The following is a 14,019-nucleotide window of genomic DNA, read 5'->3' as shown; positions in this document are numbered from 1 at the left end:
CCCCGTACCCCCGGTACCCCCCCGTACCCCCGGTGCCCCCGGGAGGCGGTGGCGCCCCCCCCCCGGTAACCATGGAAACTTCCAGAAGTGCCCCCCCCCCCAGCCGTGGTCCCGCCCAGCCAATGGGGACGCTCCGCTTGGCTCACGCTTCCCCTGGCGGGGCCGCCGGGTGGAACCAATGGGGCGGCACGAGGGGGGCGCGCCGGGCACGGCAGAGCGGCCCCGCGGCGCTCGCCAATCGCGAGAGGCCAGCTTAGTAGCAGCCGGCCAATGGAGGGGCTCCAGCGAGGGCGCGGCGGCCAATGGGGAGGCTCCACGAAGGGGTAACGGAGGGTATAAAAGGGCGGGCGGCGCGGCCTGGCGGCGCAGCGACGATCGGGGTGCGGCGGCTGGACTGTGAGGGCCGGGCACGGTAAGGGCGGCGCGGGCCGGGCCGGGGCGGCGGTTCTGAGCACGGAAAGGGCGGGCGGGGATGGAGGGCGGCGGCGGTTCCGCACGGGGAGGGCGGGCGGTTGCGGCGCGGGGAGGGGCGCACGTGGCGCTCCGTTGTGTAACCGGCGCTGTGACCCCCGCAGGTGGGCGCAGAGAGCGGTCGCGATGAGGCTCCTGCTGCTGGTGCTGCTGGTGCTGGGCGCCGCCAGGGCGGACGAGGAGGAGAAGAAGGAGGACGTGGGCACGGTGGTGGGCATCGACCTGGGCACCACCTACTCCTGGTGCGTGGGGACTGGGGCAGTGCCGGGGCGGGGGGTCAGGGCCTGTGGGCCCTGGGGTGTGCGGGGAAGAGGCTGCGGGAGGAGGGGAAGGGCGGCGGGAGGGATGTGCAGGCCCCGGCGCCGCCTGACGGTTCCGCTCCCCCCCACCCCCAGCGTGGGCGTCTTCAAGAACGGGCGCGTGGAAATCATCGCCAACGACCAGGGGAACCGCATCACGCCGTCCTACGTGGCGTTCACCCCCGAGGGAGAGCGTCTGATCGGCGATGCTGCCAAGAACCAGCTCACGTCTAACCCCGAGAACACCGTGTTTGATGCCAAGCGGCTCATCGGCCGCACCTGGAACGACCCCTCTGTGCAGCAGGACATCAAGTACCTGCCCTTCAAGGTGGGCCCCGAGTGTGAAGGGGGGGAATCGGGAGGACCTACAGTCCCAGTCAGAAGAGGCATCTGACTCACGGTGCCCTTCTGAGCAGCCCTGGGTTTCCCCAGCCTTCCTGGGAGGAACAACAGTTCCTGGTGATAACTGCCCTTAAGTTACATCACAGAGACTTTGTGTGGTTTTCAGAGAGAAGAAACCACTGGAACAAGTGGGAACAATTGTATGAAGGATTGAATGAGACAATATCCATTGTTCTCCTCAGGTGGTTGAGAAGAAAGCCAAACCCCACATTCAGGTCGATGTTGGAGGGGGACAGACAAAAACATTTGCTCCTGAAGAAATTTCTGCGATGGTCCTGACAAAGATGAAGGAAACTGCAGAGGCTTACCTGGGGAAGAAAGTGAGTGCATGGGAGCTGCTAGTACCAACTTAGAGCAGCAGCTTTAGGAAAGGGGAGATGGGTGGGCTGAGTCAGGGCTACCCATGACATCCTGAACCCCACTCAGAACTGCAGGCCCCTCAGGCAGCCCTGTTGAATGGGTCTTCACCTCTATGTAAAGAAAGTGGGACCAGCACTGCTCTGGGCAGCTGGTGCTCTGTACAGACTGTGGTTTTCTGTCCTGTCTCTAACAGAGCTGTGTCTTTCCCTCCCTGCCCAGGTGACCCATGCAGTGGTGACAGTGCCAGCCTACTTCAACGACGCCCAGCGCCAGGCGACCAAGGATGCCGGGACCATCGCGGGGCTCAACGTGATGCGCATCATCAACGAGCCGTGAGTACCCACCCCTGTCCTGCCCCTGGGGAGGGCTGGGCTGGCACCCCCAGCCCTGACAGGCTGTTCCCTGTACAGAACAGCTGCTGCCATTGCCTACGGACTGGACAAGAGGGAGGGAGAGAAGAACATCCTTGTGTTCGACCTGGGTGGTGGCACTTTTGATGTCTCCCTCCTCACAATCGACAACGGAGTCTTTGAAGTTGTGGCTACCAATGGTGACACTCACCTGGGTGGAGAAGACTTTGACCAGCGTGTTATGGAGCATTTCATCAAACTCTACAAGAAGAAAACTGGCAAAGATGTCAGGAAGGACAACAGAGCTGTGCAGAAGCTGAGGAGGGAGGTGGAGAAGGCCAAGCGAGCGCTGTCATCTCAGCACCAGGCCAGGATTGAAATAGAGTCCTTCTTTGAGGGAGAGGATTTCTCGGAGACGCTCACCCGAGCCAAGTTCGAGGAGCTGAACATGGTAAGTTTAGAAAGATAAAGTTACATGGCCTCAGCTCTGGGCTGGGGACTTGGGAATGTGCAGTGTCTCATGCTGTGACATTGCACTTTGGGGTATAAATAACTCCTGCTTGCACAGAACAGCAGGCAGCTGCTCCCTGCCACGGAGCTGGGGCCTCACCAAGGCTGCTCAGGAGCCAGTGTGTCCCTCCTCTGCAGTGGTTGTCCTTTGTACCCCAGAGCGGCACAATGGGGAAACTGGACATGCTGGCAATCCAGTCTCACAGCTGTGTGGGTTTTGTCTCCACAGGACCTGTTCCGTTCCACAATGAAGCCTGTTCAGAAAGTTCTGGAAGATTCTGACCTGAAGAAGTCTGATATTGATGAGATTGTCCTTGTTGGTGGATCAACTCGCATCCCCAAAATCCAGCAGCTCGTTAAAGAGTTCTTCAATGGGAAGGAACCTTCTCGTGGCATTAACCCAGACGAGGCTGTAGCCTATGGAGCAGCTGTCCAGGCTGGAGTGCTCTCTGGAGACCAGGACACAGGTAATGACACCTTCACTGTCACCTCAGTGTTGACTGAAGAGTGGGTGCTGGGCATTGACAGGCAAATGCAGTAGAACCTAGGTCTCTTCCAGTCCCTGGAGTTCTGTGCCCTTTAGGCTTCAGGATCCTCTGGAGTGTTGGGATGTTGTGTTTCCAGTTGAAGTGGTGCCACACTCTTGCCCTTGATCTGTTCCAGGTGACTTGGTGCTGCTCGATGTCTGTCCCCTGACACTTGGCATTGAGACTGTCGGAGGTGTCATGACCAAGCTGATCCCAAGAAACACTGTTGTTCCCACAAAGAAGTCCCAGATCTTCTCCACAGCTTCTGACAACCAGCCAACTGTGACCATCAAGGTCTATGAAGGTGGGTGTCACTTGTGGTGGCCCACGGGAGTGCTGGAGTCTGTAGGGTTCTTATTCTTGCTGCTGTCTTGTCACAAAGGCTGTAGATATTCTGTAGATGGAAGTTGGCTCCTGGTTTCACAAAGCACAAACTACAGCTAGGACAGTAACCATCTCCTTGTGTCTTCCAGGTGAGCGTCCCCTCACCAAGGACAACCATCTCCTGGGAACGTTCGATCTCACGGGGATCCCTCCTGCCCCCCGTGGTGTCCCCCAGATCGAGGTCACCTTCGAAATAGATGTGAATGGGATCCTCCGGGTCACGGCCGAGGACAAGGGCACCGGGAACAAGAACAAGATCACCATCACCAACGACCAGAACCGGCTGACGCCCGAGGAGATCGAGAGGATGGTGAACGACGCTGAGAAGTTTGCTGAGGAGGACAAGAAGCTCAAGGAACGCATCGATGCCCGGAACGAGCTGGAAAGCTATGCCTATTCCCTGAAGAACCAGATCGGGGACAAGGAGAAGCTGGGTGGGAAGCTGTCCTCTGAGGACAAGGAAACTATAGAGAAGGCAGTGGAGGAAAAGATCGAGTGGCTGGAGAGCCATCAGGATGGAGACATCGAAGACTTCAAGGCCCAGAAGAAGGAGCTGGAGGAGGTGGTGCAGCCCATCGTCAGCAAGCTGTACGGCAGCGCGGGGCCTCCCCCCGGGGAGGAGGAGGCGGCAGAGAAGGACGAGTTGTAGATACGGCGTCTCCGAATGTGGTGTGTGTATATATTGGACTCAGGAACATTGTTTAAAATATTGAACTCTTAATTTGGAATGTAACTCTGAATCTTCACTCGAGAGTGGAGCTGGAACCGCTAGCCCGACGTGGCTGTATCCTGCTTTTCGTTAGCAGTCGCTCGATGTCCGGGGAGGGAGCAGGGGGGGAGTGTAAATGTGGGTTTAGAAGTATTGGCAGTGGAACATTCTATTTAACAACTTGGTCATGTGAACTTGGTGTAGAGCTTTTCTACCTGGAGTGACCACAATAAATTTGTTATTTACACTGGACTCTGCTCTAGTTCTGTGATTTCCATTGCCCAGTCACAGCAGCTCCATCCAGGAGCTGCATTAACCCTGAGGGATGGATGCAGCTCACCCCTCAAGGTACCACTCATGGGATCATGGAAAGGAGAGCAGCTGTACCTGGGGGTGAGTCTTCCTGCACAGCCCCGAGTTTAGAGTGGATAAAGCTGGAAAGGAAAAGAGTTGGGAGGTTTGAAAGCAGGAGTTGGGCATCTGCTGAGCTGGACTGAGCTGGGACTCCCTGTTTCTGAAGGGAGCTGGTGGACTTTGCCCTCACTGCAGTTGTATGATGCAACATCCTGATAAGGAAGGGGGGATCCAGCCTGAGTAACTGCCAAAGGGGCAGCTTTCCTTGAGCTGGGGGAGGGAGTTATCCAGAGGTTATCCATCAGAACCCTTGACCTGCAGTAGTGAGGGGGGAGGTTGGCTTAACTACAAGCACACTTTCTTGCAGTATTAAAACGAGCTTTATTAAAGTCTCACATGAAACAGACCAGTTTTCTGAAGACTGAAAAGTAGCCTACACCTTATAAAAAAAAAAACCTAATTGGAATTTGGTCTTTTTATTTTAACTGTGATCCTTATCCCATCCATGGGATTAGATAAGACATTGAACTGAGTCCAGAGGGAGCTTTTGTAGTGCCAGCTCCAGTAGTGCCTTAAAGCCACTGGCCCTTGGCAAGTTCCTGGGCCTGGGGCTGAAAGGCCTCAGCCAGCAAGACCCTGTGCAGGCAGAGCCCCTGTCCCTCAGGGGTGTCTGGGGGCAAAATCAACCCCAGGGGACTCTCCAGCTGTAGGAAATGCCGGTGCTGTGGGGGCACAGCCCCGCTACTCGAGGAGGGTGACCAGGCAGTCCCCATGCAGCTGCCCCTGCGTGTCCATCCCCCCAAACACCAACAGCAGATGCACAACCGTGTCTTCAGTGCTGCCCTGGCCCTGCTGGAGGGGCCCAGCGCTGTCCCCCGCTGGCACAGGTGGCTCTGTCCCAGCTGTGGTGGCTCCCCTGTCCCCCCGTGTCCCAGCCTGCCAGGGAATGACACACATGGCGTGGTCCAGCCTCCCAGCAGGCATGGGGGACTCAAACTGCAGGAGTGTCCACTGCTGCCTCCCTGCAGTGCAAAGACACAGTCACAGCTTCAGCTGTCACATATGGGGACAGTGACACTGTTCATTACCGCAGCCTTGAGCGTTTAGTCCTGCAGTGTGACCCCAGGGGAAGGCCCAGGGCCTGGGCAGGTACCGTGCTCCCCAGCTGGCACTGGCTGAGAGCAGCCCCCTACCTGTGTGATACTTGTACGTGGTATCCAGGGTCCCTTCTGGGCCTATTCCACCAAAAATGTACACGTGCTCCCTGAACGCTGCCGAGGAGTGGGATGCTCGTCCCCCGGGGACGTCACCAGTGGCCGGGACCTTCACCCACCTCATGTCACCTGGTGCAGGAAGAGAACACACCCATGGCTGTGCATTACACAAACCCCACCAGCTCTGCTGATTTAAACAGAGAGGGATATTTCAGGCACTTGAGAGCCGGTATTTTTGAAGAGCAAGGTCCCCCAAAGTCCAAGCACATCCCACAAGGTACCCACACTCACTTGTGTCGATGCAGAACAGGTCGTTGTAAAAAACATCTCCAGCCAAACCCCCGTGGATGAAGAGCTTGGTCCCAACTGCCACCACGGCGTGGCCATGGCGAGGGGAGGGGGGGTCACCACGAGTGTCTGGCTGGGACCAGGTCAGGGTGGCTAAAAACGTGAGCACAGATGCATCAGGAAGGAAACTCTGGAAGCTCCACAGACCAGAGACCCCAAAGCCCCACCAAGGCTTCCCGAGGAAGTGCCTGGAGCAGAGTCTGAATTCCCAGCGCCTGAAGCGGGCCGGAGTCCGTCAGCAGAGGGAGCAGCCGCCCGGTGAGGCTCAGACCCCGGCGGGGCCCAGCACCGCCACAGCTCTGCCGGGCCCGGCACAGGTACCTGTGTCGAACACGTGCAGCCGCTGGTCCCGCACCGGCTCCGCGCCCCTGTGCCCGCCTCCGAACACGAACAGCCGGGCCCCGACGGCGGCCGAGGACGTGTGGAATGTGCGGGGCTGCGGCGGCGATCCCTTCACCGCGGGGCTCTCCCACGTGCCTGTTTCTGCTTGAGACATTGGATTAACGGAACAACGGGAAAGGGAACGCCCGGCCCCGCTCCCCCGCCCCGCTCCCGGGCACTCACCGGGGTCCAGCACCTGGACGCAGCCGCGGTTCCCGGCGGGGTGGGCGCCGCCGAACACCCAGAGGCGCGGGGGGCCGGGGCCGGGCAGGAACGTGGCGTGCTCGTAGCGCGGCCGCAGCCCACGCCAGCCGGCGGGGACCCAGCGGAGCGGGGCTGCGGGCGGGGAGAGGGGTCGGATCGGGCCCGGGGCCCCGAGGCGCCCCGCCCGCCCCCTGCCCAGCCCCGGCCCTCACCCAGCTCCACGAAATGCGCGTCCGCGAAGGCGCCGGCGGGATCGGCGCCGCCCAGCAGGAGGACGCGGCCGGGCAAGGCGAGGCAGCCGAGTCCCACCCGGGCGCGGGGCCGCTCCCCGAGCGGGCTCAGCCGGTACCTGCGGGGCGACGGCGGCGCTCACACAGGGCCGGGCCGGGCCGCGGGGCCCCCGCGCTATCCATGTTCCCGTCCCCGCTGTCCCGCTCACCACCGTTCGGCCCGGGTCCCACAGCTGTCCCCCTCCCCGTTCCTGCTGTTCCGCTCACCACCGCCCGGCCCGGGTCCCCCCGCTGTTCCCGTCCCCGCTGTCCCGCTCACCACCGCCCGGCCTGGGGCCGCCCCCCCGGCGGCAGCTCCAGCAGCGCCCGCGGCGCCATCGCCGCTCCCGGCCCGGAAGTGCCGCCGGAAGTGCTCCCGCGCTTCCGCTTGCGCCGGCGGCGCGCGCCGCTGGCCGGAAGTGGCGGCCCCGCTTCCGGCCCGAGCCCCGAGCCAAGATGGCGCCGCTGGACCTGGACAAGTACGTGGAGATCGCGCGGCTCTGCAAGTACCTGCCCGAGAACGACCTCAAGGTGCGCCCGCGGCCAAGGGGCCGGGTCGGCCCAGGCCGGCCCGGGCGGGACGGGGTGGGCGGGGCCGGCGGTACCGGCGCTGACCCCGACCCTGCCCCGCTCGCTCCTGCAGCGCCTCTGTGACTATGTGTGTGACCTGCTGCTGGAGGAGTCCAACGTCCAGCCCGTCTCCACGCCCGTCACCGTCTGCGGGGACATCCACGGGCAGGTAACGCCGGGCCGGGCCGCCCCCGGTGCAGCGCCGGGCCGGTGCGGTGCCCCCTCACGCGTGTCTCCCCCCGCAGTTCTATGACCTGTGCGAGCTGTTCCGGACCGGTGGGCAGGTCCCCGACACCAACTACATCTTCATGGTACGTGCGGCGGGCCGGCCCTCCCCGCGGGGCTCGGCGGGGTCCCGGACCCCACCCGGGGGTTGTGCCGCCGGAGCAGCGGGACCGGCGCAGCTCCCGCCGTGCCGGGGCCGGGGTCACACCCGGCACTGCCGGTGCCCACAGAGCCGGTCCCAGGCACCCAGCACATCCTGGCTCCCTGCAGCGCTCGGGGGGCTGTGTCCCTGTGTGCTCTGCTGTGGGACTGCTGCTCCATGTACGGTGTCTCTGCCCCCAGGGGGACTTTGTAGATCGGGGCTATTACAGCCTGGAGACCTTCACGTACCTGCTGGCTCTCAAGGCCAAGTGGCCCGACCGCATCACGCTGCTGAGGGGCAACCACGAGAGCAGGCAGATCACCCAGGTGTACGGGTTCTATGGTGAGTGCCCATGCCTGGGGCACCTCTGCCCTGACAGCCCTGTGAGTGCCCAGGGCTCTGCTGGGGGGACGGGGCTCAGTGAACTCGGGTGTTCTCATTCGTTCATGTGGCTGTGGCTGTGTTTGGAATGTGTTTAAGGCACATCTCGTTGCTCTGCCCTCTGGCATGCGGGGTTGCTGTTTGGTTTTTGGTGCCACATTCAATTTTAGAGACAGAGACTGAGTCAGAGGCAGATCTCAGCCCCTCCTGGTGCTGGTCCTGTCCAGCAGCAGGACCCAGTGTGGGGCTCCTGTGACACACTGAGTTCACAAGTTGTGCTCTCAGTGTTTGCTCTGCCTCTCTGATCCATGAAATCCCACATTCTCTCCCACAGACGAGTGCCAAACCAAATACGGGAACGCCAATGCCTGGAGATACTGCACCAAAGTGTTTGACATGCTCACCATCGCAGCTGTAAGTGCAGACACCACCTGGGAACGGGGAGCAGAGGGTCTGGGGGGAGCTGTGGGGCTGGGGCCTGTCCGGGGCTGGGCTGGGCGAGTGCTGAGTGCCTGTACACGCGTGGTTTCCCTGCAGTTGATAGACGAGCAGATCCTGTGTGTGCACGGGGGCCTCTCCCCAGACATCAAGACCCTGGATCAGATCCGGACCATCGAGCGGAACCAGGAGATCCCCCACAAAGGCGCCTTCTGTGACCTGGTGTGGTCGGACCCCGAGGACGTGGACACGTGGGCCATCAGCCCCCGTGGGGCAGGGTGGCTCTTTGGGGCCAAGGTCACCAACGAGGTAACTGTGCTGGGGAGGTGCCTGCAGAGCCCAGGGGGGTTGGAGTGGACCAAGGCACTGCCAGGCCATGAGCTCCCCTGTCACACCTCTGACAGCAGGTCCTGCTGGTGGGGAAGCTTTGCCTGCACGAGCTGGAAAAAATGAGCCATTTGAACCTAAAAGCACAAATACAACTGTCAGGTGTGCTAACACTGACCTTGCTTTTGAAAAGTGTAATGTGGTGAGACTCACTGGTGTGCCCCTGGGCTTTGTGTGGAATGCTTTCCGAAGGATTTAACAGAAAAATACCATTTTTCGTAACAATTCTTGAGTTAATTTTGTTTCTTTGGAGAGCAGTGAGTAGACTCCTCAGGGCTCTGTCACGCTGGCCTTGCCAGGCTCTGCCCTGGCACAGCGTGTTCAGGAAGGATCGAGCCTGGGGATGGCACAGCCCCGGTGTTGTGGCTGCCGCCCGGATTGCGTGGTGTTCCTCACAGCCCAGGTTTCCTCACTGCTCAGGTCTCCAAGTGCTGTGCTGTTCTCTGCTGTGCCAGGGCTGGAGCAGGACCCTGCGTGGGCAGGGCGGCTCAGGGCACACTGACCTTCTCCCTTCCCTTGCAGTTTGTCCACATCAACAACCTGAAGCTGATCTGCAGAGCACACCAGCTCGTCCACGAAGGCTACAAGTTCATGTTTGATGAGAAGCTGGTCACGGTATGGTCAGCACCCAACTACTGCTACCGCTGCGGGAACATCGCCTCCATCATGGTCTTCAAAGATGTAAATACAAGAGAACCAAAGTTATTCCGTGCAGTTCCAGATTCAGAGCGTGTCATTCCTCCCCGGACAACCACGCCCTACTTCCTCTGAGCCCTCGCCCGCCTGCTCTCTCCTCTCCCTGTCCTGCCCCTTTACAATATACTTTTTATTGAGCACTTTGCTGCTGAAATGCTGCCTCTTGCCTTTTTTATTTTTAAATTATCTAAATTTATTGTGTATTATGGTGTCTGTAGCAAGTTTTTTTTCCCCCTCCCCTAGATTAATTTCAGAGTATTTGTAATATGTCCTTGAAATTTGTACTACTGCATGTAGTCCTGGGTTAGATGAACTGATTCCTTTAACCCCGCGCTCCAGGAGCTGCTCGGGCCCGTCTCTTGTTCAGCTTTTTGTTTTGGTAAGTTTTAAGAAATTTCAGCAGCAAAGTCCGTGCCCGGCGTGCGGCGGGGCCGGGGCTGCCCGTGCCGGGGCCTTGTCCGAGTGTTACGTGGATCCCAATAAAGCGGTCGAAGGGCTGTTCCCCGTTCCCGGTCTGTTCCGTTTTCCTCGGGATTCCGGTTAAACCCGCGAACCTGCTGCAGCGACGGGATTTGTACATTAAAGTCATCGTTCGGATTTTTTCCAGGCTCTTTTGTGTCATTAATAAAGCCGCGCGTCGGTGCCGCCCCCGTCCCTGCCCCGCTCCCCCGTCCCTGCCCCGCTCCCCCGTCCCTGCCCGCCGGGGCGGAGCGCGGGTTCCGCTTCCGCCGGGGCTGCGATGATGCTGTTCCTGTTCCTGTTCCCCGGTCCCGTCCGGCCCCGCTGCCCGTCCCGGGCGGGGATGGCGCGGAGCACCCTCTCCTCCCGCTTCCGCCGCCTCGACATCGACCAGTACGACGAGAACCGCTTCGTGGAGGAGCCCGAGGAGGCGGCGGCGGCCGAGCCCGATGCGAGCCCCGAGGTGGAGGCGCTGCTCAGGCAATATCCTTTGGGACGGGGGGCCGGGGGTCCCGGGGAGCCCCGGGGGGCGGAGGCGGGGACCGGCCACGAGCGCCCGTGCGGGGCGGGAGCGCGCCCGGCCCCGGCCCGGCCCCCCGAGCGACCCCCGCGGCCGTGGCGCGGCTCTGCCCCGGTACCGAGGGTTTGAGTCCTTGACCCCCCGCACAGGGGAGGCGCTCCGAGCCTTCCACACCGCCATCCAGAGCTCACCCGGCAACACCAGGAACCAGGCGATGAAGGTAACGGGGCCGGGGGGGTCGGGAGCTGGGAGGTGACGGTGTCACCCCGGAGGGCTGATCAGCTCCCGCGGTGCTTAATGAGCTGCCGCGGTGACGGGCTGTGTCTTCACACGGGTGACGCCCGGGCGTTCTCCCCTTCCTCCTCCTTTAACCCCAGGACTGCTCAACTGATCACCTACAGAAATAGCCCAGCCTGGAACGTGGCTACCTCTTCTCAAACACGAGTCTTGGAATTGCTCCCAGCTCTTGTGGTTCTCACATTCCTTTCCTTTCCCTGTCTTCTCAGGAGCAGGCCCAGGGAACGATGCTTAAAGTCCTCACATCTTTTAAAAGCAGTGAAATAGAACAAGCGGTGAATTCCTTAGACAGAAATGGTGTTGACTTGTTAATGAAGTACATTTATAAAGGATTTGAAAAGCCAACAGAAAACAGCAGTGCAATATTACTTCAGTGGCACGAAAAGGTATGTGTTCAGGGCACTCTTGGCTCAGTCACACTCGCAGGCCCCTGGTCAGTGGTTTTGGGAGGGCCCCTGCCAGAGAATCAGGTGCAGGCAGGGCCTCATCCCTGAGGAGCACAGTGTTTCCTTTTATCTTTAGTCTCTGAGCCTGGATTCACAAAGCCTTTGCCTGTATTTAAACCCTGCCCTTGGCCACGGGCACAGGGCAGTGTGTGCTGGAGGAGGGCTCGCGCTGCCTTCGGCGCCCGACGCCTGCAGGGGCTCCAGAGGAGAAGGGAGGGAGTGGGGATGTGCCTGGATGGATGGAGCAGCTGCAGCAGCTGCCTCTGCAGTGAGTGTTCGGCCCAGGGGGGCCCAGCCTGCCTCAGATCTGATAGTTTTCATTGTCTGAGTCAATGCAAAACCGTTTGGTTTGCCCAGGAGAGGCTTTTGAGGTCTCCAAAAAGATTCCATTGGGGTCCAGAGTGGGCCTCTTCTGTTTTTTTGGAATGTGAAATGGGGAATGTGGGATGTGTTCAGCAGCTGACTGTGGGACCTTCTTCCCTCTCTGTGGTGGGATGGGGCACATTCCAGGTTGAGGCACATCCCAGGAGCAGCTGCTGGGTGCCACTGCCCCTGGGCAGGAATCCAAGTGAACTCTTCCCCACTGCAGGGGTTTTAGCTGCAGCCCAGGGTATCAGTGCTCCTCCCAGGAAAACTGATCCCTGGGAATGCCCTCCCTGGGCAGGGCAGCTGCTGCAAACACGGTGTCATTTCACAAGGTGCAGGGCTTTTTCCCGTGGTGGTAAATGCAGAGCTGGTGTAGTGTGACTCCAGCTATTGGCAGCTGCCACCAGCTTTGCAGAGCCTTGACAAGGGAGGAGGGGATTTCTCAGGACAGCAAAGAACATGTTTCTGCTTGCTTTTTGTTTTTTTCTTTTTTCCCTGTTGTTTCCACCGGGGTATTTTCAGGTAACTGTGGGTGGGTGCTCCCGGCGTGGGAGGTGACACAACACGCCCTGACGGGAGCAGTGACGGTGCTCAGAGCGTGTGGGCACATGTAAGGCAGCTCATCCTCTCTGTTGTGAAAGGAGCAAGGCAGGGCTGAGTAGGCTGGGCAGGGTTTACAGCCTTGTGTTCTCGTGTGGTGCTACTAGTAGGACGTGTGGCTTGCTCAGAGCGGAGTCAGCTCGGTGGTAGTACCAGTCTGTCCTCTGGAAAAGGGCTGTGGCGGGTCTGGCAGCTCAGAACATTTACGTGCCTGCAGCACCTGCAGGTTCTGCTCTGAGGGGGTGCTTTGCATTCATCCAGTCATCTGTTCCCCTGTCTCATACTGCTCATCCCTGCTCTGGTTCCATACACTGTGATACCCCTGGGCTCTGTTGGAATTGTAGCTGCAAAGTAAACACCCCATTTTCAGCAGTCAGCTTTAATATTTATTTTTTCATAATCACCTCCATCTTCTAGACTTCAGAAGGAAATGTCATTTACACTGAGGGACACAAATTAAACTGAAACGAGCCCTTCCTCCTCCTCTCCCACTCAGGGACACGGCGGGTGAGACATTCTGCTTCAGTGATGTGCAGCACTGGTGTCCTTGAGATCCAAAAGATGGTTAGATTTTGGAGAATGACATTTTCCGTGGCTAAACACTCAGATGTTTGTTCTGTGTGGGATGCAGTGACTCTGTAACCTCTCTCCTTTCCCACAGGCACTGGCAGTAGGAGGACTGGGCTCCATAGTAAGAGTTCTTACAGCAAGAAAGACTGTTTAAAGACTGTTAACTTGGACAGAGACGACGGTCAGGTTTGGACTCAGAAGGAATGAGCTGAAACAACACTGATCCATCTATAGAGATTACAATCTACTGAAATCCTACAGTAACCTCCTCTTGGAATGCTTTTAACCTTAAAGGTGGGGGAAGAGTAAAGGTATTCCTGCATATTCCGACTATCACATCCAGGAGCCACGACATTCTCCCGCTCCCTTCTTTAACAGGCAGAGAGAAGGCACAGTCCTGCCTCCTATTACTGTAAGTGAACAGGTGTTTCAGATGCTGCTTTATCCAGGTGTGGTGATACACGATCCCCTGTCCTGCTTAGTTCTGAGGTAGCTGTGTCCAGGCCAGCCAGATCCTGCAGCTGGTGGTGGGAGAAGGGGGTGTTGGAATGGTGGGTTTGTACATGGGAGAGAAGGCCTTGGTTGGACTCTGGGTTGGTTTAATGTAAAGTGAAGTGCCTGCTGCATCAATAAAGTTCTTGGATCACATGAGTTAACTTATTTTTAGCTAAACCATATGTCTGACACTTATTCCAAAGCAGGCCAGCAATAACCAAGTCCAAGTTAAGTGTCCACCTTTGCATGACTGCTCCTAACTCCAGCTCCTTTACAGAATTTGTTCTCAAATCCAGGATGTAGGGAGTGAGACCACACGTAGCTGTTCCAATCAAGACTTCTGAGATGCAGTGAATAGAATGCATCATCACCCTGGGTTAGACTTTTATATTTTTGTCCATGCTAGAAAGTCAAGAAGATACTCCAGAACTTGTAATTGATGTTTTAGTGTGCATCAGAGGTCTGATGCTTCGCCCAGACAGAAGGACACGACTCCTCAAGCCGTGGCTGTGCCGGGGCAGGAGCCACATCCCCCTGGGCAGGGCTCCTGCCCTTTGGCACCAGGGAGCAGCTGCTGGGGAGGCCGTGCCCCACCCAGTCCTGTTTCCATCAGCTGCTCAAAGTGCAGCAGCAGCTGCTCCTGGT

At 58.9% G+C, this 14,019-nt stretch overlaps 4 protein-coding genes across 4 annotated transcripts; 3 read left to right on the top strand and 1 right to left on the bottom strand.

Moving 5' to 3' along the window:
- The first annotated feature begins 287 nt into the window (after nucleotides 1–287).
- Nucleotides 288–4,264, top strand: HSPA5 (heat shock protein family A (Hsp70) member 5). Its single transcript, XM_027741427.1, has 9 exons — nucleotides 288–412; nucleotides 576–713; nucleotides 867–1,098; nucleotides 1,355–1,492; nucleotides 1,752–1,864; nucleotides 1,943–2,333; nucleotides 2,622–2,859; nucleotides 3,056–3,223; nucleotides 3,393–4,264. The coding sequence occupies exons 1-9, from the start codon at nucleotides 303–305 to the stop codon at nucleotides 3,950–3,952; spliced, it is 2,088 nt and encodes a 695-aa protein (XP_027597228.1). The 5' UTR covers nucleotides 288–302; the 3' UTR covers nucleotides 3,953–4,264.
- Nucleotides 4,265–4,727: 463 nt separating this feature from the next.
- Nucleotides 4,728–7,141, bottom strand: RABEPK (Rab9 effector protein with kelch motifs). The gene is made up of 7 exons (XM_027741438.2): nucleotides 7,063–7,141; nucleotides 6,726–6,862; nucleotides 6,493–6,645; nucleotides 6,250–6,411; nucleotides 5,872–6,021; nucleotides 5,560–5,709; nucleotides 4,728–5,388 (listed from the first exon to the last, which is right to left on the bottom strand). Exons 1-7 carry the CDS (start codon nucleotides 7,119–7,121, stop codon nucleotides 5,108–5,110), a joined length of 1,092 nt encoding a protein of 363 aa, XP_027597239.1. The 5' UTR covers nucleotides 7,122–7,141; the 3' UTR covers nucleotides 4,728–5,107.
- Nucleotides 7,142–7,202: 61 nt separating this feature from the next.
- On the top strand, nucleotides 7,203–10,223 carry PPP6C (protein phosphatase 6 catalytic subunit). Its single transcript, XM_027741436.2, has 7 exons — nucleotides 7,203–7,313; nucleotides 7,426–7,521; nucleotides 7,598–7,663; nucleotides 7,920–8,061; nucleotides 8,435–8,514; nucleotides 8,638–8,847; nucleotides 9,448–10,223. The coding sequence occupies exons 1-7, from the start codon at nucleotides 7,239–7,241 to the stop codon at nucleotides 9,694–9,696; spliced, it is 918 nt and encodes a 305-aa protein (XP_027597237.1). The 5' UTR covers nucleotides 7,203–7,238; the 3' UTR covers nucleotides 9,697–10,223.
- A 146-nt stretch (nucleotides 10,224–10,369) lies between these two features.
- Nucleotides 10,370–13,539, top strand: ARPC5L (actin related protein 2/3 complex subunit 5 like). The gene is made up of 4 exons (XM_027741437.2): nucleotides 10,370–10,563; nucleotides 10,748–10,820; nucleotides 11,107–11,283; nucleotides 12,971–13,539. Exons 1-4 carry the CDS (start codon nucleotides 10,424–10,426, stop codon nucleotides 13,031–13,033), a joined length of 453 nt encoding a protein of 150 aa, XP_027597238.1. The 5' UTR covers nucleotides 10,370–10,423; the 3' UTR covers nucleotides 13,034–13,539.
- Nucleotides 13,540–14,019: the final 480 nt, after the last annotated feature.

Source organism: Pipra filicauda, unplaced genomic scaffold (genome assembly GCF_003945595.2).
Source record: "Pipra filicauda isolate LSUMZ 115617 unplaced genomic scaffold, ASM394559v2 scaffold100_size2392355_pilon, whole genome shotgun sequence".
NCBI lineage: Eukaryota > Metazoa > Chordata > Aves > Passeriformes > Pipridae > Pipra > Pipra filicauda.
Note: the sequence above shows the minus strand (reverse complement) of the source record. Positions and strands in the feature narration are given on the sequence as shown.